Source organism: Bufo gargarizans, chromosome 2 (genome assembly GCF_014858855.1).
Source record: "Bufo gargarizans isolate SCDJY-AF-19 chromosome 2, ASM1485885v1, whole genome shotgun sequence".
Lineage (NCBI taxonomy): Eukaryota > Metazoa > Chordata > Amphibia > Anura > Bufonidae > Bufo > Bufo gargarizans.
In genome coordinates, this window is record NC_058081.1 from 612,015,169 (window position 1) to 612,041,319 (window position 26,151).

Here is a 26,151-nt window from a genome sequence, read left to right on the forward strand (position 1 = left end):
CACTGTATACAGGACCGGTTACATCTATATAATGTATCACACACACACACTGTATACAGGACCGGTTACATCTATATAATGTATCACTCACACACACTGTATACAGGACCAGTTACATCTATATAATGTATCACACACAATACATGTAGAACTAGTTACATGTAACACATATACAGATCTATATATCTATCAATCATATAAACTTTTCGAAGAAGATTTATCAAAGATGGTGCTAAGGAAAACTGGTTTATTCGCCCCATAGCAACCACACAGATGGATCATTTCATTTCCAGTAACTCTGAAACAGGAAAGGTGGAATCTGATTGGTTGCTCTGTCTCCTCAGCACCATCTTTGATGAATGTTCCTCTTGGTCTTCTTCATCACATCAGCCACTTTCTCTGTATTTGTGATATGTGATGCCTTGTATCACTGTACAGAAGTTGGGGTTGCATCGTCTAACCATGAGCCCTGGAACCTGTAAGAAGTCAGCAGTATGTGCTGCCCCTGACTAAACCCTGGCACCACTCTACCTGTCAGAATGGGTGCCAGGGGCCCAAAGCAGGGGCTCCCAACCTTTTAGACATGAAATTTCTATAACATTTCTAATGGGAAAACTTCTTCTTTTAGTTATATGTTGTACCTATGGTCCAGTTATTCTCTTTCATATACTTTTTCCTCCCTTTGGATGGCAAATCCAACTACTTATCTAAAGTCTGGCAAAGCTGAGTGACAGTCCTTGTGTGAGCTGTAAGGGTGGCCATGTTGGTTGTCTCCCAGATTTCCTAGAAACAGATATGGCAGAATATAATTTTTAAAGGGGTATTTTCATCTGGACATTTATGGCAAGTAAGCACACCTGGATATGTTTGGAAGTCCTCTTGAACTGTGCAATAGCGGCCACCTCTCCATTACTGGTGACCCTATAGGCTAGGGCAGTGATGGCGAACCTATGGCACGGGTGCCAGAGGCGGCACTCAGAGCCCTCTCTGTGGGCACCCGCGCCTTGGAAAAAGTCTATGGCGTACCAGTATGCCTTAGACTTTTCCTGCCATTCATCAGCACAGGACGTACTATGAACAACACAAGCGGCTCACTGAATGTAGGCTATTAAGCTATTATAGCTAAATGATAAAGCACATGGAAGATATACTATATTGGTATTCGGGTTAAATTGCCGTGTTGGCACTTTGCGATAAATAAGTGGGTATTTGGTTGAAGTTTGGGCACTCGGTCTCTAAAAGGTTCACCATCACTGGGCTAGGGGATGTGTCTGATCAGTGGAGTCTGACAAGGGGGCTATTAGGAAGTAGGGACCTGTGTATCCCTGAATAAATGGAGCAGTGGTCGAGCATGTGCACTGCCACTTGACTCCATACATCTCTATGAGACTGCCGGAGATTGCCAAGAGCTATACTCGGCTTCTCTTCACCTGCCCCCGTATAGATGAATTGGTTGGCAGCGTGCATTCTCAACTGTTGCTCCATTCATTTGGGGAGACCCCTGTTTTCATGATTGGATCCCAGCAGTTGGACCCACAGTGACCAGACACTTATCACCTCTCCTTAAACCAGGATTTGTAAAATGTCACACTTGTATTAGCTGGATTAAGTAAAGGCCATCACATGGTCATATTTAGAATCAATTGAAGTCTATGGGGCATCACATGGTCGTGTTTTTTTTATTTTTTTTAAACGTCCAGTGGATAGCGGCCATAAAAAAAAAAAAGGACATATCCTATTTTTGGTTATTTTCACAGCCAGACTGACCCCATTGAAATCAATGGGACTGTTTTTATCTCTTGTGTGCACCTGTCTAACGGCCATTAAAAAATGGGTACAAAAGGTCTTTCGTGGGTTAAAAAAATAAAAATAAAATTAAAACATTTGAAACAGCTGCTAAAAACGGACAGACTACCAGAAAATGGATGCAAAAATAGTTTAAAATGACCATGAAAAACAGACATGGTTTCCACAGGAAAACAGCCCGGGTGTTCACTACTTTGTTCTTTTTTGTGGGCAGAATGTGCCCATTCTATTCAATAGGTCCATTAAACAATGGACAGCACATGAATGCCATCACTGGGTAGTCTGTTTGTTTGTCACTGATCTAGCTAATAAAGTTGCTGTTATTTGCAGATAAAAAAAAAAAAAAAAAAAAAGATTAACCACGACTCGCATCCTGAACTCGGACATTAGCATATGCCAATCTGACACTGCCATGTGAATGAGCCCTTATCTGGGTGACCAGGTTGTGTGCTGATCCTGGGGCTGTGGTCTTGGGCAAAGTGAAAGTGCAGATAATATCCGGCTTTATTTTTATTTTATTTTTGCGGATCCATTGTAACAATGCCTATACTTGTCCGCAAAACAGACAAGAATAGGATATGTTCTATTTTTTGTGGGGCTACGGAACAGACATACTGATGGGGACAGCACACGGTTTGCTGTCCGCATTTTTTGCAGATCCTTTGAAATGAATGGGTCCGCATCCTATCCGCAAAAAAAACGGAACGGACACAGAAACAAAATACGTTTGTGTGCATGAGGCCTAAGAAGACCTATCTCCGGTGGTTGTTTTAGCTCTGGGCAGTGATTGGGAATGATTGTTCAGACGAATATCAAAAGGCCGTTCAGCCGGAGAGGACCCGATGCATTCCAAAAAGGGCCCTCTACACTGCTTGATGTTCGGGCAGATTATGGCTAATGTTTGTACGGGCGCTCGCTAATGATAATCTGCCGGCGTAATGGTGCCACCGATTAACTGATGAATGAACGAAGCGCTCCTTCATCGGGTAAAATGAACGTTTGTGTACAGTTAAAGGGGTTCTGCACTTTGTTTTAACTGATGATCTATCCTCTGGATAGATCATCAGTATCTGATCAGCGGGGATCCGACACCCGGGACCCCCGCCGATCAGCTGTTTGAGAAGGCAGCAGCGCCGCGGCCTTCTCGCTGTTTACCGCCGGCCCACTGACGTCACGACTAGTATCAATTTGTGTGGGCGGGGCTAAGCTCCATTCAAATGAACAGAGCTTAGCCCCGCCCACGCTAGTTGATACGAGTCGTGGCGTCAGTGGGCCAGCGGTAAACGGTGAGAAGGCCATGGCGCTGCTCCCTTCTCAAACAGCTGATCGGCGGTGGTCCCGGGTGTCTGAACCCCGCCGGTCAGATGCTGATCATCTATCCAGAGGATAGATCATCAGTTAAAACAAAGTGCAGAACCCCTTTAAATCCTCGGTTGCCAGCGGCGGATTGTACCATCTAAGCAGTGATTCTGTGTGGGCATGAGCAATGGTATTAGCGATACTGTGGAGGAGATCACTGGAAATACAGCTTTCTCCTCCACTGACACTTTCTTACCGACAATTGTTTGCTCCCTCGGGCCATGTAAAGAGGCCAGGAGCCGCAGTCATACCTTTACAGGCTCAGGGCTGAAATTCAGTGCTGGTTCTGTGATCTTACCTCTACATTTATCTCGTGTAGGAAAGGCTAAAGCAGCCTGTATACATGACATAAGTGTCAGATGTAGTAGCCTCCTGACTCACGACTGCAGACGTCACGGAAAACAATAAGGATACGGCTGCAATTTTTGAGCCAAACACAGTGGATACAAAGGAGGAATATAATGTTTCATTTATAATGTTCTTCCTTTTGTATTAACTTCTGGCTTTGGGTCATAAAACGACTGCAACAAAAGCCGACATAAAAACCTGTGTGATTCCAACCCAAACTAGTTTAGTGCTCTTATTAAGAGAAACAAAATAAGAGTATTGCAGGTCTGATACCTTTCAATGGCTAACAAAAAGGTATCAAACCTGCAGTACTCTTATTTTGTTTCTCTTAATGAGAGCACTAAACTAGTTTTCTATCGGCTAACGCGGTACCAGACTTTTTCCTTTTTCTTTCATTCCAACCTAAAGGCGCTTTTACACAGGCCGATGATCAGCTTAACGAGTGCTCAAAAGAACGCCCATTCCTGATCGTTGGCCTATATAAACGTGGCATCAGTCAGGTGACTTTAGTCATTGATTGGCACTGGCTGTGGCCAGGCATCAACCTGTGTATGAGGACCCTAAGTCTTCCTGTACACAGATGTAGATTTTGAAACAGAATTTTTGTACGGTTTTCTCAGCGTTTTCAAATCGGTGCCATAATTCATGTGTCACTTTCTTATTTTGTTGCGGATTTGCCCCCATCTCACCTTTTGCATTGCAAAGGGCAACGTCCACACTGGGTGTGTGATCAGGAGGAGGTCCAACAGTGAAGATGTCACCTTGTTAACGCTTCTCAAACTTTGTGTACCCCTAAACTCTTTTCACACCCTGGACCACACCACCTAAACTCATTTTGCACCCTCAATGAAAACTCCTAAACTCATTTCACACCCCAGACCAGACAAAAAAAAAAAAAAAGACATATATACACTTGGGTAGTCATTTATTAAGACCGGCGTTTTAGACACCAGTCTTAATATTCCCTATAGCTGCCAGTCGATCCGCCGCTTCTAAATGTAAGGCAGTTTCCTTGCTGTCTTACATTCAGACAATTTTCTACGCCTAAAACAGGCGTAGAAATTGGTAAATGAGAAGGGCCTGCTGGCTCGCTCCCCTTCCCCGCCCGTGTCACGCCCACTTTTGTAGAACTGGCATGAGTGGGGAAAAGTCGCAGATTGCGGCGCAAAAAACCTTTGCGCCGCAATCGGCACCATAAATATGCCTAATATAGGCATATTTATGGTTAGGAAATGACTCCCTTAGTGCTTCTGCTCCCGGGATATGCCACACACAACATCCTGACGCCAACCAGCATCCGGACCTTGTGTCGGGGGTACTAGTGGCCTTGATGGGGTTACTTGCGTTGGAGAAGACACTGCATCTATGACCCATCAGATGAGTACGCCTGATGTTGCAGAGTCTGGTGAGAAGGCGTTATGACTGACATTACTAGAATGACGGAAATCGTCTCTGTCAGTTGGTACAGGCAGATCATTATCTCTTTGTATTCAGTCCTCTATATCAGTTGCTATAAGACGTTAGTCAGTACATTGATTTGCTGTGAAGGAAGGAAATTAGTGGTTTTTACTACCCTGGCAGCTGGTGTTGGTTCTCCCAATCACATTAGTGACACAGCCATCAATTAATGAAGAATTTTAATAACGATAGAAATGCGTGCCGCTCTTCCAGGTGCACAGGCGAAGTATTGTATTGGCTGCAGGCTCTTCTATAGTAAACCATGAGTCACTGATGCTGTTAATTACAGTGGCATTCCCGGACCAGCAGGTAAAATATCAGCCCCGTTACCCGAGGAGTCAGACATGACCTACTTTGCCACCTTGCTCATCACCCCCACAGTGACGTGTTTATTGTGTCTCCAGCTAGGCTATGCTGGCGTCATTTATGTGATGTACATTTAGCATGTATGCTGGGAACTCTTCCAGCGTACGCTCTAAAACATGTCTGTAGCGTTACATTAGTCAGACGCAGAGCGTGTTTGGTCTCCATCTGGCTGGTATGTCAGAATGGCACAATAACCGTATAGAAGAGTGTAGTAGGCGGCGCTGCTCCGTATAGCGGCATCCAGTAAAGGAGTATGCTTTTTCTTTACAATAACAGTACAGTAGGTATCCATTTCACATGTACGTCCCAACAGACCTCAGAAACGCGAAACCGCTGGTAAAGCTAGAAATAATCAGGACTGTAATTTTGCTATCATTAGTGTTTGAGTTTGATTATCCAGCAGAAGGCGGGTCGGCAATATACCAGCGCAAACATTTACTTAAATGGGTCCGCAATCCAGAAGATACAGAGCAGAAGGCCACGGAAGCACTACAAAATACTTCCTGACTACGAACCGCACAAAAATTTGCTGTCCCCAATGCACGGCACGGGCGGCACACGTGAGCCCTACCTGTGTAGATTGATAACTGCATTTTCTAACATCCCAACGAGAAAAACTGCGCGTGCTACCCGTAGAAGAACCATCAGACTTCACCCTCTGTATTGCGAAGGGTGAAATCCGCTAGGGAGACATGCAGCATAGATTGACATGCTCCAAAGCATAAATCCGCACCGCAAGTCAACTGCGTTCATTTTTTATTTATTTTTGTTGTATGCGGTGTGGATGAGATTTCTTAAAATATCATCCTTTTTGATGGTAAGGATGCAATGGCAGATTCACAGCTTTTCAGTCACATATTAACAAAGCCTAAATGTAGGGATGGACAAAGTAAAGTATAAATAGGCCCCATTCGCACATCAATTTAGTTCCGGAATTGCGGACCCTTTCATTTCTATGGGGCTGCATGATATGCGGGTCCGCATTTCCGTTACCGAAAAAATTAGAACATGTTCTATTCTTGTCTGCAATTTTATGCGCACAACTGTATGCCCTCCGAGACATACTATCCGTGAGCGGGCCATATGTCCCGGAGCGGCATACATCGTGCACACGGGAGCGCACAGCATCGTCGATTACTATGATACTGTGCGCATAGGGCTGCCCGTGGGACTATTGTCCTGCACTCATATGATCTCAAGACAATAGCCCCGCGAGGGCGGCCCGATGCGCACAGCATCATAGTAACCTATGATGCTGTGCGCACAATGTATTCTGCCTCGGGACATATGGACCGTATGTCTCGGAGGGCACATGGTCGTGTGCAAGGGGCCTTACTGTGGGTATCGGCTTGTGCACTAATTATCTGACTGGTAAACTTAATCTGCGATTGTACACATGCCGCTAAAATACATTTAGTGTCGCATGCAGATTCATTTTGACATTGCGCTTGCACCACTACTATGTAGTAATGCCACATGTGCGAGAGTACCATGGCTGCGCGAAATGTACGGGCCTGTTAATCTCCCGGCAGCGGGAGCGCTCACAACTGTGGGGCCGTTCTCTCAATAGAGTAAATTCATTAAAGCCTCATTCACACGTCCGTGCTCAAATCCGTCAGTGATGCTTCGGTGAAGCTGTCCGTGTTGGTTCCCTGTGTCCGTTTTTTCCGTTTGTGTGCCAACCGTGTTTCACGGAGACTGAACAGCTGAAAAATAATTTTCAAAGCATATCTTCCTAATGATCCGTGAAACACCTGCTGTGTGTGAACGTACCCTTATGAGTACAGTGGCAATTAGTTTAAAAGTCCCCAGGGAAAGAAGGTAACAAAATCCCTTCTAATAAGGCGATATATGGAGAAATCTCGGTCACCTTGTAGTTTGCCCCCACGTCTACGATTCAGCTGCCAGTATGCAGTTCGTCCTCAGCTGTGACGCACGTGCCCTGATTCTGTGTGTCCTCGGTCACATGGAGCCTCAGCCTTGTGCAATGCAGAGTGGTCATACTGCTAGTGGTGTGACCTCCGCTGACGGCTCTGGAGGTCGCTATAGCAAGGAAAACCATCTTTGCATAAGGCCTCTTTCACACTACAGTATGTTGAATTCAGTGTTTTGCGTTCCGTTTTTCACGGATCCGTTGTTCCGTTTTTTGCTTCCGTTGTGGTTCCGTTTCCGTTCCGTTGTTCCGTTCCGTTTTTCCGTATGGCAAATACAGTATACAGTAATTTCATATTAAAAATTGGGCTGGGCATAACATTTTCAATAGATGGTTCCGCAAAAAACGGAACGGAAACGGAAGACATACGGATGCATTTCCGTATGTGTTCCGTTTGTTTTGCGGACCCATTGACTTGAATGGAGCCACGGACTGTGATTTGCGGCCAAATATAGGACATGTTCTATCTTTTCAACGGAACGGAAAAACGAAAATATGGAAACGGAATGCATACGGAACACATTCCGTTTTTTTGCGGAACCATTGAAATGAATGGTTCCGTATACGGACCGTATACGGAACGCAAAAAACGGACCGTATACGGAACGCAAAAAACTGTAGTGTGAAAGAGGCCTTAGGCTTAGTTCACTATGGAATCCATTAACCCTTTGACCCCTGGTGTATTTTAGTACAATTGTAGATTCATTGTGAAAGTATTGAAGCCCGCTCTGCACTGCCTTGGGGTGATGTTGTAATGTAAGGGCCCGTCCTATGTGATCTTTCATTCTACAGAGCCTGAAATATTGCAGTGCTTCGCTATAATTACGAGCATTTTCAACACTGCAGTATATTTTACGTATTATGTTTTCCTTTGGAAGCAACTTGTATCATGCAAAATGTCTCATCACATACGATATTTTCTTTAACAAAAAGCTGCGATCTGGAATCTGCTTCTAATAATCAGGAATATTAAGCATTCTGGTAAAACACCTTTCTAATTGTTGGTCCTGATCACTTTGGATGGTGTTTTTGAAAGTAAGTAAGTTAGGGCATTCTTAAGTGCTGTTCTTTCCTAATGAAAGCTGCCGGGAGCAGGTTCAACCCCTTTAAGCTATGCATAATGTCTGGTAGGGTTGATCTTGATGAGTAAAACAATACCTCATTTATGTTTCGTCATTGGACTCTTCCTGAGAAAAAAATAACTTTTAATCAATGTGTAAATTAGGTCTTCAATGCACCTAGGGCCGTGCGTTATAGCATCCATATGTCCTTTCCACAATTTATAGAACCTGTCCATTTTGGGCTCTCAAAATGCAGTCCTCTGATCCATTAAAGTCAGTGGGTCCACAGAAAATTGAGGATGGCACGTTTTTCCGATCCGTGCTGTGCAGACCACAAAATACATGTTGTCTTAGGCATCTTACAGACGACCATGAGTGTAAAATTAGGCCTCAAGCACATGAATGTGTGCTGGCTGGGCCCATGCTGCGGATCGCAATTTGCAGTCTGCAATGCACGAGCACCGACTGTACGACCTCCGCATGCTTGATTGGGGTCCGTGATCTGCATCTGACAGTCCACACCACAAAAAAGTAGTGCATGCACTACTTTTTTGTGGTGCAAAGGCACAGACCGAAACGGTGCCCCCCTTCCGGATTGTGGACCCATTCAAGTGAATGGGTCCGCAGCCATGATGTAAATTAAGTCTTCAATGCACCTAGGGGTGGGCGTTATCGCCTCGGAGCATCAGACCCCGGCCTTCGCCTCGGAGCCACAGTCTACGCGATCAGCACAAACGCAGTGCATCTGCTTCTGCTTTTCCAGCCGCACAGATAACTGCTGCTCATGCACCTGTGACATCATCCTTCACCTGAACAAAGCCTAATGCCTTTTCTGGGTGGAGGATGATGTCATCGGCACATGTGCGGTAGTCATCTGTGCTCCTCAGAACACAAGCAGAAGCACTGTGCTTGCGCTAATAGTGTAGAGTATGGCACAGGCATATGATTACAGAGTTAGGGTCCATTCACACGTCCGTAAGTGTTTTGCGGATCCGCGAAACACGGACACTTGCAATGTGTATTCCGCAATTTGCGGACCGCACATCGCCGGCACTATAATAGAAAATGCCTAATCTTGTCCACAATTGCGGACAAGAATAGGACATGTTCTATTTTTTTGCGGAAACGGAAGCACGGATGCGGAAGTGAGGATCCGCAAATGCGTATACGGACAGCACATTCCGGCCCCATTGAAAATGAATGGGTCTGCATCGGTTCCCAAAAATTGCGGAACGGATGCAGACCCATTTTGCGGATGTGTGAATGGACCCTTAATCAAAGGTGCAGAGCGATGGAGATCTAGTTCTCCAAGGGTCTTAGGTATTGGTGCACTGAAGACCTCATTTACATATTAATAAGTTATTTTCCCAGGAATGGCACAATGGAAGAAAATAAACGATAGCATGTCTGTTTTAATGGGGTTGATCCTGCTGACAGATGCTCTTTAATGGCTCCATTATAAACTGGACTTATAACTCTATTATAAACATAGCCTTAGCACTTAATGATTGCTAATAGTTGTCCCATTTAGATCATGACATGCATGACCACGCTAAAGGGGGTGGCTAGACGGTAAGATTTAGGAAGACAAAAAGTCTGAAGAATTTAAAAGGGTTTTCCCATCTCAACTTGTGGCATATCACGAGGATATGCCATAAATATCAGCAAGGTGCGGGTCCCACTTCTAGGACCCGCTCCTATCTTTAAAATGGGGCCCCATGAAGTGAAGAAGTACACCGAACACGTGCGACATCCTCTCCATTCACTGCTATGGGACTTCCGAAAAAAGCTGAGGCAGCGCTTGGCTACAGTCAGAACTCCCATAGTGGTGAATTGAGGGCAGCCACCCATTCGCAGTTGCTGTCCCTTCACTTTGGGGGTCCTAAAGGTGGGTCCTGTAGCTATCTGACATTTGTGGCATATCAGATACTTATCCCTGATTTCTATCTTCATACAGAGTTACAGACCCTTTAAGAGTGGTGTCACATACAGCTTTTTTGTGGCAGTTTTTGAAGAATTTTTGAACCAAAGCCAAAAATGAATCTAGCTGGAAGAAGTAGTATAAATCCTTCCTTTATATTTCTCATTCCCTTCCAACCCACTTCTGGCTTAGGTTCAAGAAACTGCCGCAGAAAGCTGCGTGTTACACCACCCTAAGGGGGGTTACTGGGAGAAAATAACATGGACTAGCACAGATGGGGCAGATTTGCCGATTGTCTCCTATTTTGCACTGTCTAAGAAAACAAATTGCAGTCGTAATATCTTTACTATTCTGATGCATAGACCTTTATAAGTTTGGAGTATGTTAAATCCTGTGACAGATATGCTCCAGATTTCTGTCTGTGTGCCAAAATTTTGTCCCAGTTTAAGTGTCCCATAACTGAGGAGATAGCGGGAAAACAGATTGCTAATGCTGTCTACCATTAAGGCCTCATACACACGACCGTCTGCACTTTGCGGTTCTCAAACCACGGATCCGCAGAATATGGATACAGTCCCTGTGCCATCTGAATTTCACTTGAGTGGGTAAGAGGACTTCACTGTGCAGACTATAATAGGAAATGTTCGATAATTATAAATAATACGGATGACATCTGTGTGGTGTCGGCATCCATATGTCCGTTCCACAATTTATAGAACCTGTCCTATTGGGGCTCACAAAATGCAGTCCTGTAACCCGTTAAAGTCAATGGGTCCACAGAAAATTGCGGATGGCACATCTTGCAGATCCGTGGTGTGCACACCGCAAAATACATATGGTCGTCTGTATGATGTCTAAGACAAAGTGTAATTTTAGGCCTCATGCACATGAACGTGTGCTGGCTGGGCCCATGCTGCGGATCTCAATTTGCAGTCCGCAATGCACGAGCACCAACCGTATGGCCGCTGCATGCGGACGTGGACCATCTGACGGTCCGCACGGCAAAAAAGTAGTGCATGCACTACTTTTTTGTGGTGCAAAGGAACAGACAGAAACCGTGCCTCCCTTCCGAATTGTGGACCCATTCAAGTGAATGGGTCCGCATCCGCTGTTTGCGGGCTGCAATATGGCCACGGCGGGGCAACGGCTGTGTGAATGAGGTCTTTTCAGAGTGGCTGATGCTTACGCTGCCTATAGGTTGGTTTAGTTTTGATCTAAAAATGTGTCTTTTTTTTATTTTGCATGCAGGTGTGCATATAAGCCATGCCTCCTTGCTGGATGAGGTGTAAAAGGTTAGAAAAGTGTGTAAAACAGTTGAGAAATGTGGCACGAAGCATTTAAACCCGTGTAATTTCAATAGTAAATCTGCCCCATTGTTTGTGGGCCATTGCACCGCGGCAGGCCTTTATTTCTGTGTTTGGACACAAGGGGGCAGAATTCTGGCATACATGCTGCGCCACATTTATTCTAGGCTGGTTTTTCATCTCTCTGGACATGTTGAAGTGTCCAGTTTCTCGGTGCAATATAATGGTATACAGTAAGCCGTCAAAACTGTATGTGAATGTCTTCTTACAGGACTGCATCGGGGGAGAAAAGGCCTGAAATACAGGGCCGCACAGACACCGTACAGTCCTGGGGTGGTTCTTATACTGATCACAAAGTGGGAAGGATCTAACCGTTGAGAATGGAGTGGCTGTCAGATTACAGCTGATTTCTTTTCACAGCTTAAGGGCTCATTCACACCACCATATATGTCTGTCCACATCTATCCGCAAAATTTGGAAGGCACACGGGCGGTATCAGTGTTTTGCGGATCCGCACAAACATACGGTCGTGTGAATGAACCCATAATAAAAGTAAAATACATATGATTAGTCTAATGCACTGTACAGTACAATTGGCTTAGGGAATTGAAATGTGTAAAATTTAGTAAATATTCCCATTCCTTATGGTATACACTACCGCCCTGATGGGAGTCCATATGCCATATGATATCGGGTCAGATGTTTGAATTCTCTGCTGCATGCTTGTATTGATACTGATTGCTTATCGCTCTTCATTTTTTTTACAGATAAGACGTAGGCGCCTGGCTCGGCTTGCAGGTGGGCCTTCTTCGCAACCCACGACTCCACTCACTTCTCCACAAAGGGAGAACCCACCTGGACCACCAGTAGCAGGACCTGCCCCCAGTGCATCCCACCAGCTTGGCCTCAATGTTCAGGGTATAACCCCAGCTACCTCACCCATAGGAGCATCAGGTACTTGTAATGCAATGTGCAGATGAGTTAGTGGCTTGTATTTACTGTGCTCTGCTCATGGCACTGGGCTACGTTCACCCAGTTTTTTGGAGGATGTTATGAGGCAGATTTTCCTCTACGTTTTTCAGCCAAAGCAGCAGTGCGTTCAAATGGAATCAGAAATATAGTGGAAGGAATTATACTTCTCGCTCCTGCTGGATCCACTTTTGGTTTTAGCTGAAAAACCTGCAGTAGAATCTGCTTTAAAACCTCCTCAAAGTGGAGACCACACAAGATCACTCTAATGGTTTATTTCGCAACCCGTTGGCCCAGAGATATCGGTTACCTGGACTGGCGCCCAATGTTTTGTACTGTAGTTTTGTGAATCTGTAGGTCTGAATTCTAAAGAGTCCACTGATGACCCGTGTGAGGATAGTGTTTACTTATCCCTTCCAGTGCTCTCCCTGAAACCATCTGCATGTGCAGCTCCTGGAATATCACACCCTGTACTGAAGGGAAGTTCTGTGTAAGGGCTTATACACACGGCCGTTGTCCAGCCGTGCCCGTATTGTGGCCCGCAAACAGCAGGTCCGCATTATGCGGGTATCGGTCGCGTGCATCTTGCTTGGCTGTTGGACGCTTCAGCAGATGTTTGTGTGCTAGAGAAGGGCCCGGACGAATGTTGGACGCATTCACTTTAATGGGTCCGCAATCCAGAAGGTCCAGTGCAGAACTGAGGCGCACTCTGTTGTGTTTCCGTGGGGTTTCTCTCTGTGCCTCTGCACCGCAAGAAAATGAAACATGTTCTATTTTTTTTGCGGTGCGAGCGGATCATGGACGCATTCAAGTTGAATGAGTCTGGATCCATCTGCAGAATCCACGTGGATGTTGCCTGTCCATTGGGGACTGCAAAATAAAGTTTTAATACATGCAAATGAGCCTCTAGGAGCATCGGGGGCAATTGCCGTTACACCTAGAGCAGGGGTCAGCAACCTCTGGCACTCCAGCTGTTGTGAAACTACAACTCCCAGAATGCTCCACTCACTTCTATGGGTCTGAGAACAGCCAAGCAAGTGTGCATGCTGGAAGTCGTAGTTTCACCACACCTGGAGTGTCGAAGGTTGCTGATCCCTGACCTAGAGGCTCTGCTCCCTGCAACTGTTGTGCCATCTCAACTTTGATAGGGCCAGGCAGATGTGATGATGTTTTCACTGTCTGACTCAAAATGAAGAGAGCGCGACGCCCCCGTTGCTCCTATAGGCTCATTTGCATGTATTAAAACTTTTTCTCAGCAATGCGGGCACATATGAACATGAGACCAACACAGATGCCTTCAGCTGCCAAGCGCACATGTAACAGGTCAACCGGTGTCATAGGGACAAATCTGCTGACAAATGCCTTTTAATTTAAAGATGACACCTCCCCCACCCCGGTAAATCCATTTCTGGTCCTTGTTTGTCACTTATTCCTACTGATCTCTAGAAGGTGTAAACACGTGCTCTGCTCCTGGAGAAGGACCAAGTCTAGAAATGGCTGTTCCTTTGGGTGGTGTAAACAGAACGTCTTGTCCCCAGCGGGAGGCCTGCTCTGTATCACAGTCTCGTGGTCCGGGCGCTTCTCTAGCACACAAACATCTGCCGAAGCAGACACTCCGGTTTGGTCAGGTGTTCAGACATCAACTTTGGTTCTCTTGTTGCAGCTTGGGAAATATGTTTTTTACATGTTGGATAGTTCACGTAAGGTCAGGAGGGATTCCAGACGTGGAAGACTTCTGAGTGACTTTGCTTTCATTGTGATGTCTCCAGTAAGAACCGGTGACATATTCATTGTTGCATATACACATGGCTACCGGTTCCCTAGTGACTTACTATGTTCTTTTATGCATTTTTGTTAGCTTTCTTTAAACTATAGTCGGGATACGGAATTTGGACATTCATTTCTTACACTTTGTTGCATGTTCCTTCCAAGATGAGAACAATGAGGGATATATTTTAACAAAAATCAAGCGCATGAGTGTGTACATCAAATACCATCTGGAGTAGTGCTGCATTTCTATCACATGGATGCATCCACCACCATCTGCACTGCCGGGTGGCCAGGAATGGTGGTCTTAGAGGTCGGACCTCCACTGATCATGCCGTGATGGTACATCCTACCGATATGCGGTCGCTTTAATAGATTGGGGTGCCTTTTTACCAACAACAAACAGACTGAATGGTCCCACTGCTGCTTGGGGTACTTTCACACTAGCGTTTTTCTTTTCTGGTATTGAGTTCCGTCCTAGGGGCTCAATACCGGAAAAAGACTGATCAGTTTTATCCTAATGCATTCTCAATGGAGAGCAATCCGTTCAGTATGCATCAAGATGTCTTCAGTTCAGTCACTATACGTTTTTTGGACAGAGAAAATACCGCAGCATGCTGCAGCATTTTCTCTGCCCAAAATTCCGGAACACTTGCAGGAATGCCGGATCCGGCATTATTTTACATTGAAATGCATTAAATTATTTTACATTGAAATGCATTAATGCCGGATCCGTCCCTAAGTGTTCTGGAAAAACGGATCCGGGTTTATAGTCTGTGCATGCGCAGACCTTTAAAAAATGTGAAACAGTTGAATACCGGATCTGTTTTTCCGGATGACAACCGGAGAGACGGATCCGGTATTGCAATACATTTATAAGACGGATCCGTCTACAAATGGTATCAGTTTGCATACAGGTTGCCGGCGACTGTCTGCCGGAATCCAGCGAAGCTAGTGTGAAAGTACCCTTAGTGTCCCAGCATTGTGTATTACCAACATGCAGGCCACATTAACTTTATAAATAGGCCATCAATTTGGTTTTATACAACTCTTGTAAATCCTCCTGCTTTTCAGGGAATGCAGTTGTAATATCCAGGAGCCTACTTTGTATTAGTTCTGCAGATCACTGGTGCTTACCGTCAGCTGAATGTATTTTATTCATTGATTCCTTTATGGCACTACTCATAAATAAAAAAAAAGCAATAACTAGTGACCTAAAGGAATTGTCAACTGTTATATTAGGCTACTTTCGCACTTGCATTCTGTGCGAATTTGTCAGATAATATAACCGTCCGCATCTGTTCAGAGCGGATCCGTCTAGAACACCATTAATAGTCAATGGAGGACGGATCCGTTTTCTATGGTGGCAGATTGTGTAGGTGAAAACGGATCCGTCCCAATTGACTTGCATTGTGTATCAGGACGGATCCGTTTGGCTCAGTTTCATTAGCCAGACCCCAAAACGCTGCAAGCAGCGTTTTGGTGTCGCTCTCAGCGGAATGGAGACAGAACTGATGCATTCTGAGCGTATCCTTTTCCATTCAGAATGCAAACTGATCCGTTTTGGACCGCTTGTGAGAGCCCTGAACGGATATCACAAACTGAAAGCCAAAACGAGAGTGTAAAAGTAGACTTAGTGAAGCCTTAAGGGGTTCTCTGATGGCAGAAAAAGTTGTTTATTGTTTTTGAAAAGTAAAATAATTAAATTTACAAATATACGTTATTTTTCAAAGCTTTGTGGAAGGTCCAATTTCAGTGCCTGTTTCTTGGTCTTGTAGGTTAGAAACATAGAATGTGATGTGGCCCATCTAGTCTGCCCAATACACTGAATACTATGAACAGCCCTTGGCCCTATCGTATATGAAGGATGGCCTTATACCTATCCCATGCATGCTTAAACTCCTCCACTGTATTTGCAGCTACCACTTCTGCAGGGAGGCTATCTCATGCATTTACTACTCTCTCAGTAAAGAAATACTTCCTGATATTACTTTTAAATCTATGTCCTCCTGTAGCAGTTTCTGTGCTGCTGCTGAGCTGTGATATTCCTATACAGGCAGGGAGCCCGAAAGTCAGTGTTGTACTTTAAGGAGACAAGCTGTTCATTAACTAAGCCAGCGTCCTCCCCTATTACTTCACTAACCTAAAGAGGGTTGAAAAACGTTGCAGCTCATCAGCAGCACTGAGCCTCTGAAACTGAGAAATGGTCACTAATCGGCAGTTTTGAAAAGAAAAACAAATTAGTAAGTTCAGTTATTTTACATGTGAAAAACTAGCTATTCTCCAGTTTTCCACAAAACCTCTTTTAAGGGCATCTGTCAGCACATTTGTACCTATAGGAGCAACAGGGGCGTTGCCATTAAACATAGAGGCTCTGCTCTCTCTGCAACTGCCGTGCCCTCTGCACCTTGACTGACAGGGCCGGGTAGTGAAAATATCATCATGCCTTCCTGGACCTGTCAATCGAAGTGCAGAGGGAGCTGCAGAGAGAGCAGAGCCTCTAGGTGTAACGGCAACACCCCCGTTGCTTATTTGCATATATTAAAATATCATTTATTCTCAGCAATGCGGGCACATATGAACATGGGACCAACACAGATGTCTTCAGCTGCCAAGCGCACGTGGAACAGGTCAGCCAGTTTCATAGGCACATATCTGCTGACAGATTCCATTTTAACCCCTTTAGTGACCACCGATACGTGTTTTTACGTTGTTCACTAAGGGGCCTTAGGCTGGGCCGACGCTTTTTTGAAGCGCTGCACGGGTCCCGACTCTTGCATGGCAGCCGCGGCCCTGCTCTAACAGCCCGGACTGGCAGGAGTGCCGATGTGTGGATGTGTGTGTGTGTGTGTGTGTGTAAAGGCTGCCGGTTGAAGGCTGCCTTAAAAAATAAAATTGCGCTTTTTTTTTCCCCATTTTAAAATACGCTTTCCAATGAAAAAAAATTCCCAAAATCTCTAGCTGTTTGGTATTGCCGCGCCCAGACTACATAAATATCATGTAAATTATCCCATACGGTAAACGCTGTAAAAAAAATAAAAAATAAAAAAATACGAAAAAGACAGAATTGCTAGACAGAAAGACAGATTCTTAGTTGCCACCAAATTTTTTTTAACAGCAAGCGATCAAAAATAGTCATTTACTCCAAAATGATACCAATAAAAAATGCAAGTCTTGCCGCAAAAATCAAGCCCTCAACACAATTCCATAGAAAGAAAGAGAAAATAGTTCTGGGTCTTGGGAAGCGGCAATGCAAAAAAAATGTTTTTCTTAAAAAAAAAAAAAAAAAAAAAAAAAAAGGGTTTTATTGCAGAAAAGTAGTAAAATGTGAAACAAACTATATGTGTTTGGTATCACTGTAATCGTACTAACCCAGAGAATAAAGATATTATGTTACGGAAATCGCAGTGGCAGTATTGCTGTTTTGTGTACCCCAAAATGGCGCCATTAAAAACTACATCTTGTCCCGCGAAAAACAAGCTCTTATAAAGCTATATAGACAGAAAAATACAAAAGTTATAGTTCTTGGAGTGTGGGGATGAAATAAGGAAGAAAAACGCTTGGTCAGTAAGGCCCAAAACAGGCAACAGGTTAAAGTTGAAAATGTGGACCCCAGGCAATCAACTGTTAATTTTGGTAGAAGCTGTGGGTGTGTATTGCATGATACTCATCCAAATGAATGGTCATGCTTGACCCACCAGCATTTGAGTCTTTGCAGCAACAGTCTTGCCAATAATGGGGCTTTATGGACGTCCATTCCTTTGACGTCAGAAGCCTTCTTTGTGTTTTAATTAATTAGCATTCTCAAGGTTTCTGCTTGCTGTCAATAATTAAGAGCAATCCTCTTAAAATGATGTTTCTTTAAATCCTCCCATGACGGAGCTCAGTCAGATATCCCCCGCTCTTCTGTTCCTCTGCTGTGTACCGCGGTCAGTCCTGTGCATGTCTGCTGATTTATTAGTGGTCACAGGCCGGTGCTGGGAGCATCATTGTAGAGTACGAACTCGACTGCAACAGGGGAGATCTGAGTTCAGCTCAAATTAACTTGTGTCTGCTTAAATAGACGTTCATGGTACTGCAGCTGAGGTATCCTTAGGCCCCTTTCACACGGGCGAGTTTTCGGTGCGGGTGCGATGCGTGCGGTGAACGTATTGCACCCGCACTGAATCCTGACCCATTCATTTCTATGGGGCTGTGCACACGAGCGGTGATTTTCACGCATCACTTGTGCGTTGAGTGTAAATTGCAGCTTACTCTATATTGTGCGATTTTCATAGAAGTGAATGGGGTGCGTTAAAATCGCATAGCATCCGCAAGCAAGTGCGATGCGGTGCGATTTTTCACGCACAGTTGCTAGGAAACGATCGGGATGGAGACCCGATCATTATTATTTTCCCTTATAACATGGTTATAAGGGAAAATAATAGCATTCTGAATACAGAATGCACAGTAAAATAGCGCTGGAGGGGTTAAAAAAATAAAATTATTTAACTATCCTTAGTCCACTTGATCGCGAAGCCCGGCATCTCCTTCTGTATCCTTTGTTGAGCAGGACCTGTGGAGCATTAAATACAGGTAAATGACCTTTGATGACGTCAGATCACATGCTCCATCACCACGGTGATGGACCATGTGATTGGAGCATGTGATCTGATGTCACCACAGGTCATTTAGCCCACAGCTAGTAAAGAAGAGACCGGGAACTACGCGATCAAGAGGAGAAGGGGAGTTAACTTTTTTATTTTTTTTAACCCCTCCAGCCCTATTGTACTATGCATTCTGTATTCAGAATGCTATTATTTTCCCTTATAACCATGTTATAAGGGAAAATAATACAATCTTCAGAACACCAATCCCAAGCCCGAACTTCTGTGAAGAAGTTCGGGTTTGGGTACCAAACATGCGCGATTTTTCTCACGTGAGTGCAAAACGCATTACAATGTTTTGCACTCGCATGGAAAAATTGCGCATTTTCCCGCAACACACCCGCCTCTTATCCGGGCAAAAAAACTGACGCCCGTGTGAAAGAGGCCTTAAAGGGAACCTTTCACCGGGATTTTGGGTATAGAGCTGAGGACATGGGTTGCTAGATGGCCGCTAGCACTTCGGGAATACCCAGTCCCCATAGCTCTGTGTGCTTTTATTGTGTCAAAAAAACGATTTGATACATATGCAAATTAACCTGAGATGAGTCCTGTACGTGAGATGAGTCAGGGACAGGACTCATCTCAGGTTTAATTTGCATATGTATCAAATCAGTTTTTTGACACAATAAAAGCACACAGAGCTATGGGGACTGGGTATTGCGGATGTGCTAGCAGCCATCTAGCATCCCATGTCCTCAGCTCTATACCAAAAATCCCGGTGACAGGTTCCCTTTAAGTGACTCGCCAAGTTTCCTTGACAGTCAGTTTTGTGTTTGCATTTGCAGAAAGATGGCAATCAAGTATTTTGTTCCATATACAGTTAAGTATTTCCAAGGTCTCGGACAGTGAGTGGTGTATAGTCATGCACATTAGCGGTAGGTCTCAGTATGTTAGTTTATCGTACCAAGGCAATTCCGTTTGTTGGCAGCATTTTTGTTAGGTAACCCCTGTCATCTCTGCCATGTGTTACATACTGCGTGAATAGGATTTTGAAAACGTCCACAATGAGAGAAAATAACCAAAAATAGTATATGCCTGTATACGTTGATTTGTGTTGATATTGTTCTGTCTTCTATTCCAGGGGTTGCCCATCGAAGTCAGAGCAGTGAAGGCGTCAGTTCGCTCAGCAGTTCCCCATCAAATAGCCTCGAAACACAGTCCCAGTCCCTGTCTCGTTCTCAGAGCATGGACATTGACAGCGTTGCCTGTGAGAAAAGGTGAAATACAGAAGAGGTTATTCTAGAAGACCTTTTTTGCCTACTACAGTGCACAGAAGAAATCTGGAATTAATGTCATTGTTTTGAGGGAGTCTTTTATCTTGTTTTGCTTCTTAAACTAACCATAGTGTCAGGTATTGCTAGCAGAGATGCAAATTAGTAGTTCGGCACACTGAGGAGGGGGGGCCTTTCATCTTGGTACACCATTGTTCCTTCCTATCCCTTGGTGACGGGGCCAGGCAAGGGTGGCTGAAGTGTACTGCGCATGTGCTGAAATTCTGGTGCACATGCAAGATTATGGGGCCAAACAAAAGCAGTTTTTTTTAGAAGCCTGGTCTGGTTGATCACCAAGGGATAGGAGGGAACAACAGTGCACTGGGGTGAAAGGGTCTGCCCTCAGTGCTCCGAGTATCTCATTTGTATGTGCGTTCAAACTACTTTTTCTGCTAATTGACGCTCTGGTGAGTGCTGCGGCTTCCTCAAACAGCTGATTGGTGGGGATGCCGGGAGACTATCTCATATTGATGACATATCCTGAGGATAGGCCATCAATATCAAAATCCCAGAGAAAACCTTAAATATCTCCTGTGGACTACTAAACTTCCCGTATATAATATATAGTAAAAGGGCATCAGAGAGCTATCAAAGAGGGTACAGTATGGGCCAAAAGCAGTACACCCCACACCACTTATCCGTAATACCTGCATGACCTTAATGAATTTACCATAATTTACCTTCACCCCATTTATCTATCCTTATGACCAATAATCCAGCTGAGTAGGGGAACATATCAAGCACTTCTGGCCAACCGGAAGAGGCCAGTATCGTACTAAAGAGATTTTCTAAAATACCTGGGTGACTAACCAGCACTTCAGACCCCTGCACCAAGGGTGGCAGATGTTTCACTGAGAGTGTGGTCTCAAACATCTGCCTCTGTATGAATAGGTTTATGTTTATTCGTAGTCATGTGATGAAAGACATAATAGCTTCGCCTACTTTGGTCTCCCCACAAGAGTCCCATTAACATGCCAATTTTGCACTAATTGAACCATCATGGAGGGGGAGAACTAGTCTAATATCTATGGTCCGCTATAGGTGTGTTGCAAGCTACTTAAAAATTGTATTGGAGAAATTGACCTTTACTATAGCTGTGGCGTGGCTTTTTTTTCATGGACAGCTTTTTATCCTATTTCTTGTTTTCCAGCATGTCCCAGGTGGATGTGGACTCAGGGATTGAGAACATGGAGGTGGACGAGAGCGATCGCAGGGAGAAGAGAAGCCTTACTGATAAGGTAATTCAGACTCCGGAAACACCTTTGTGTACTGTATCTGTGGGACAGCAGAGGTTTTTTTCCTGGTGGTTGAATTGTTACACACCTCTGTTTTATTGCAGGAATCCTCTTCAGGTTCTGAGGTGTCTGAAGAACAGTCACTGCAGCTGGTCTGCAAAATCTTCAGAGTATCTTGGAAAGACAGAGACAGAGATGTCGTTTTCCTGAGGTCTCTGTCTGCTCAGTTCAGGCAAAACCCTAAAGAAGGTATTTTGCATGTTCTTTAGAATAAACCAGGACACAAATTTATCGCTCTATCTCTTTTTGGCCAATATTTTGACGTATAGGCTATTATTTATATATGATGTAGGGGCTCTTGTGTATGCCTTGTGTATACTGGTTTTAGTTTGTGGGTCATTTGCCATTTTTGTTCCTTTTCTCCGCTCTGATATGCTTCCCCTAATGCAGCCTAAATCTTCCATGATGCCTCCGGTTTCCTAAAGTCGGGGGGTGTCAGAGGATCCTCACTCTGTTGTTGCTGAGTCCTATCTAGAGGCAGCAAGTGACAGATCAGTGACATAGAACTTTTGTCCCCTAACTTATACTGCAGAGTCTCTGTGACGCAGCTTCAGCCTGTTATTACTCCCCATCAGGCAGCAGAGCAGTGTGAAGCTGCATGTGGTAGAAATACACAGGAGATCCTCCATAAAGATATAGCATAGTGTGAGTCAAGGGAGTGCCATAACTCTGCACCTAATCATTGTATGGACTCTCCACATCCCTACACCCCTGATCTCTTGGATAAGGCAGAAATGGTACCAAGTGGAGGGAACAAGGAGGGCAGAGCTTGGTGGAGAGGGGAGGGGGTTCCAAACTAACTAAATCAAATTAGACTGCTGTAATTTTACTGGTAGGTTAATATTTTATGTTTTTAAATAAAAAAAAGTTACAGCATTCCTTGTCCCACAGAAATTTAACTTTGCTGGGATAAATACATGAAGTTGCCCCATTATTGAGTTATCTCATGCTGAGTTATGGTTTATTCATTTTTGCTGCTTTTGTTTTTCTACAGTGTATTCCAATTTCAAAGACCTAATTGGGCAGATTTTAATGGAAGTCTTGATGATGTCCACACAGTCTAAAGACGACAACCCGTTTGCCAGCTTAACTGCAACATCGCAGCCAATCGCAACAACGCGAGCCCCAGAGAAGACTTTATTGCTCAACTCTGGGTCAACACCAGGCACAAGCCCTATGTTCTGTAACTCTGGATCCTTAGGTGCCAGCCCCTTATCAAGGCAAGTGGAGCCAACCATTAGTATATTGTTCTATTCCGCCTAATAGTTGGTAGCTAGTGAAGTGATCCAAATACTAAAGTTATCTGTGAGTTTAAATTCTACTCTGTTGGTACCTGCATTGTAACTTGCAACCACAGAAAATGAATGCTGATCAAAACCTGGGCCCTTATGGTATAATTAAAGGGGTTGTGGGCTAAAATAAAGTGTTATACTTAACCTATTTCTCCAGCACCGTTTTCTGTGCTGGTCTAGTCCTCCTATCTCTGCTTGTTAGCAAACTGCAGTGGTGATGTGCAGATATGTGGCACATGACCAATCACTGTCTGCAGAGGTCTACCACTGAGGATTGTGATTGGCTGCAGCAGTGGCATGTCCTACCTCTGCACGTCACTGTGCACACCACAATTACTTTCGCATGCTCGTGTACGGCATTTCACCAGTGGTAGACCACTGAGGGCACTAATTGGTTGCAGCGGTCACGTGCCGTGTACCTGCTTGTCATTGCTGCAGTTTGTAAACAAGTGTCGTCAGGAGGACTATACCAGCCACACAGGCATAATGCTGGAGAAACAGGTAAGTGTATCGTGAGTTTTAACACGGCATGTTAGAAAAAAAATATGGTTCACACAGTTTATAAAATAAGGTCAACCTAAAAAACACCATAAAATCCACATGCAGAATAGATGAAACTGTAAGCCGTTTCTATGGTGTTTTTTCAATGAAGGTGTATGATGAGTATACTTCACTTTTCATCCGATCTCAATAGTTTTTTTGTATAGTGCAGTAGTTGTTGTTTTAGTTGCTGATTGTAGATGTCAAATCTGTTTGTACCTTGCAGTAAATTTAACGTTTTCGCATGAATTTACCCAGGGTCTGAGAAGCAACCACCGTACATTTGTTAGAAATTGGTATTTCCCTTGAGGATGGATATTTTGTCAGTCTTGTAAATGGTCGCTCTCTCTACTATATGCATGTTTGTTTACTTTTCCAGTTTTATTTTCTCCTGTCTAAATGTTGGTCTCACCTCATATTTTTCTTTCTCTATCCAGTCTTTATGATGCTAGTCCCATTCATACTGTTGCTGTGCATACCCCCCATTCTTCCTTGCCCCCTGTTATTAGTCCCCAGCCGTGCAGCACTGGGCAGTCTTTGCCTGTACCGTCAAGCCCATCACTAGGCCATGCATCCTCCCCACGTTATCGACCTTACACTGTCGCCCATTCGGGACCCCTGCCCATTCCTTCCAGTCCAAGGACTTCCAGCCTCTCCCCTGTCTTACACCTGTCCAGCAGTCCTCGAGCAGTGCCCGCCAGCTCACCTAGATGGAGGTCTTTGCGATCTCCCAGAATGTCCCCAAGGCAAAACCGGATGCCTCCTAGGTATTTCCTCTGCAGGATGTGGGTGTGTGCATGACATTTGTGTGGTGTGGGTGTGTTCCCTTTACCTTACTGAAGCATGTAACTGGCCCATAGATGGGAGCTATGCATGCGTACTGATATTACTGTCCCGTTCAAATAAACTTTTGCACCTGTATGGGTTTTTTTATGTGTCACAGGGGTGATCTATAAACACTATTCTGTTAGGACCCACCGCCAAGAAGAAGGGGGATATTCTGTACTAGTTCACAGTAGTGCCTTACACTACTATTCAGGACGAATTCTTCCCCCACTTTTTTATTATAACAGGAAAGTAGATCATATCCAAATGGGTTGTCTCACTTCAGCAAATGACATTTTTCATGTAGATAAAGTTAATAGAGGCCATTTACTAATGTATTGTGATTGCCGATATTGCCTCCTTTGCTGGCTCGATTCATTTTATCATCACATTATACACTTCTCGTATCCAGGGGTTATGACCACCCTGCAATCCAGCAGTGGTGGCTGTGCTTGCACATTATAGGAAAAAGTTGCAGCCTGTGCCCACTCCCACGATCCCCACCACTAGCGAGGCCAGCACTTTTTCCTATAGTGTGCAAGCACGGCCACCGCTGCTGGATTACAGGGTTGTCATAACCATGGGAACAAGAAGTGTATAAAATGATGGAAAAATGAATCCAGCTAGCAAAAGAAGGCAATATGGACAATCACAATAAATTAGTAAGTGCCTTGTTATTAACTTTCTCTACATGATAAATGGCATTTGATGAAGTCAGACAACCCCTTTTAAAGTGATTCTCCAACGACCGGATAAGAGATAATATTTGAAAGGTGCAGGCGGTCACTCATTTCCACTGCTGCTCCATTTGAGCGCTGTGCTAGGCTGTCTCTGGCAATCCCATAGAGTTTAACAGAGCTGCCTGACTTTCCACTCCACTGAAACATTAGGGGGCCCATTTCTTATGATCAGTCGGGCCTATTATGTGGACAATTCATTCTAATATATTAGCTAAATATACAGCAGGTCAGCTCGGAAATGTTTGACGTTTCTACAGTCTTTCTTTAAACCATGAGCAAATTTAGTTCCCTGATATTTTAGGTGACGTGCCCACAATACTGGATGTACACCCCTCAAACTAAAGTAAGTTGTGCGAGAGTCCGATTATGTCACTTTTATCTTAACCTCATTCCTATGCTGCGCTCCCACAAACCAGCAGTAAGATGCATTGGGAGGTCTCCTCTCGGAGTCCTCTCCATTATTTGTGTGAGCTCAGGAGTCCTCGCAGTGCATTTTACTGCTGGTTTGTCGGAGCACAGTGTCAGACTGCAAGTGAGTATGAAGATAAAAATTACATAACCGGACTCTACGTCGCCTACATTATACACCGCTTACTCTAGTATCTGGGGGTGTTTCGTAGAGTATTCTAGCTGAATTCAACAGTCATTAGCGCACATTTACAGTACTAAGGGTCCATTCACACGTCCGTGTGCATTTTGCGGACTGCACATCACCGACCCTTAAGTGCAGATCCGCAATCCCGGATTCAGGTAGCACATCGTGCTGCCCCATAGAAATGAATGGGTCCGCGATTCAATTGCGGACGTGTGAATGGACCCGAATACTGAAAGGCTCAGAAGGGAATGGAATCAGTTTGGAAGGTTTGCTGGCCGCCTACTCTACCTGCTTTTCTTGTCACTTTTCACGTTTGCCAGGTGATGAAGAAATTTGTTGCACTTAATTAGCAAACATTTGTTTTTTGGCACAGTTCATGCCAAAACTGTCTGCTTGTGGACACTTGGGTCTTGAATCCCCTTTTGGCAAAATGTCCATGTCCAGGAGTCTATATTTTTAACATACAGGCTTTTCCTGGGTGTTTTGTGACAGCTTTGTCATGTTGCTGCTGTCCGCTTGGACAATAGCAGGCAAACAAAGCCCGAGTGTGTGTAGATTTACATTCTGCTGTCATGTATTGTGCCGTGTTCGTGACCTCTCTACTTGCTGGGGTTTCCAGTTCGGCCCAATGAATGCTGCCTGCCCCGTGACTGAA

General features: G+C 44.5%; 1 protein-coding gene across 2 annotated transcripts in view; it reads left to right on the forward strand.

Annotated features, from left to right (window-relative positions):
- The window catches only part of UBE4B (ubiquitination factor E4B), an 87,083-nt gene that overhangs the window by 4,344 nt on the left and 56,588 nt on the right, over positions 1 to 26,151 (forward strand). Inside the window, exons 2-7 of one of the 2 annotated variants that reach the window (XM_044282046.1) lie at positions 12,324 to 12,510; positions 20,020 to 20,155; positions 21,360 to 21,447; positions 21,549 to 21,693; positions 22,499 to 22,724; positions 23,774 to 24,103. In XM_044282046.1, the coding sequence (XP_044137981.1) occupies positions 12,324 to 12,510; positions 20,020 to 20,155; positions 21,360 to 21,447; positions 21,549 to 21,693; positions 22,499 to 22,724; positions 23,774 to 24,103 (1,112 nt within the window). The remainder of the gene's footprint in view (positions 1 to 12,323; positions 12,511 to 20,019; positions 20,156 to 21,359; positions 21,448 to 21,548; positions 21,694 to 22,498; positions 22,725 to 23,773; positions 24,104 to 26,151) is intronic. The other variant, XM_044282047.1, reaches the window with a different exon arrangement.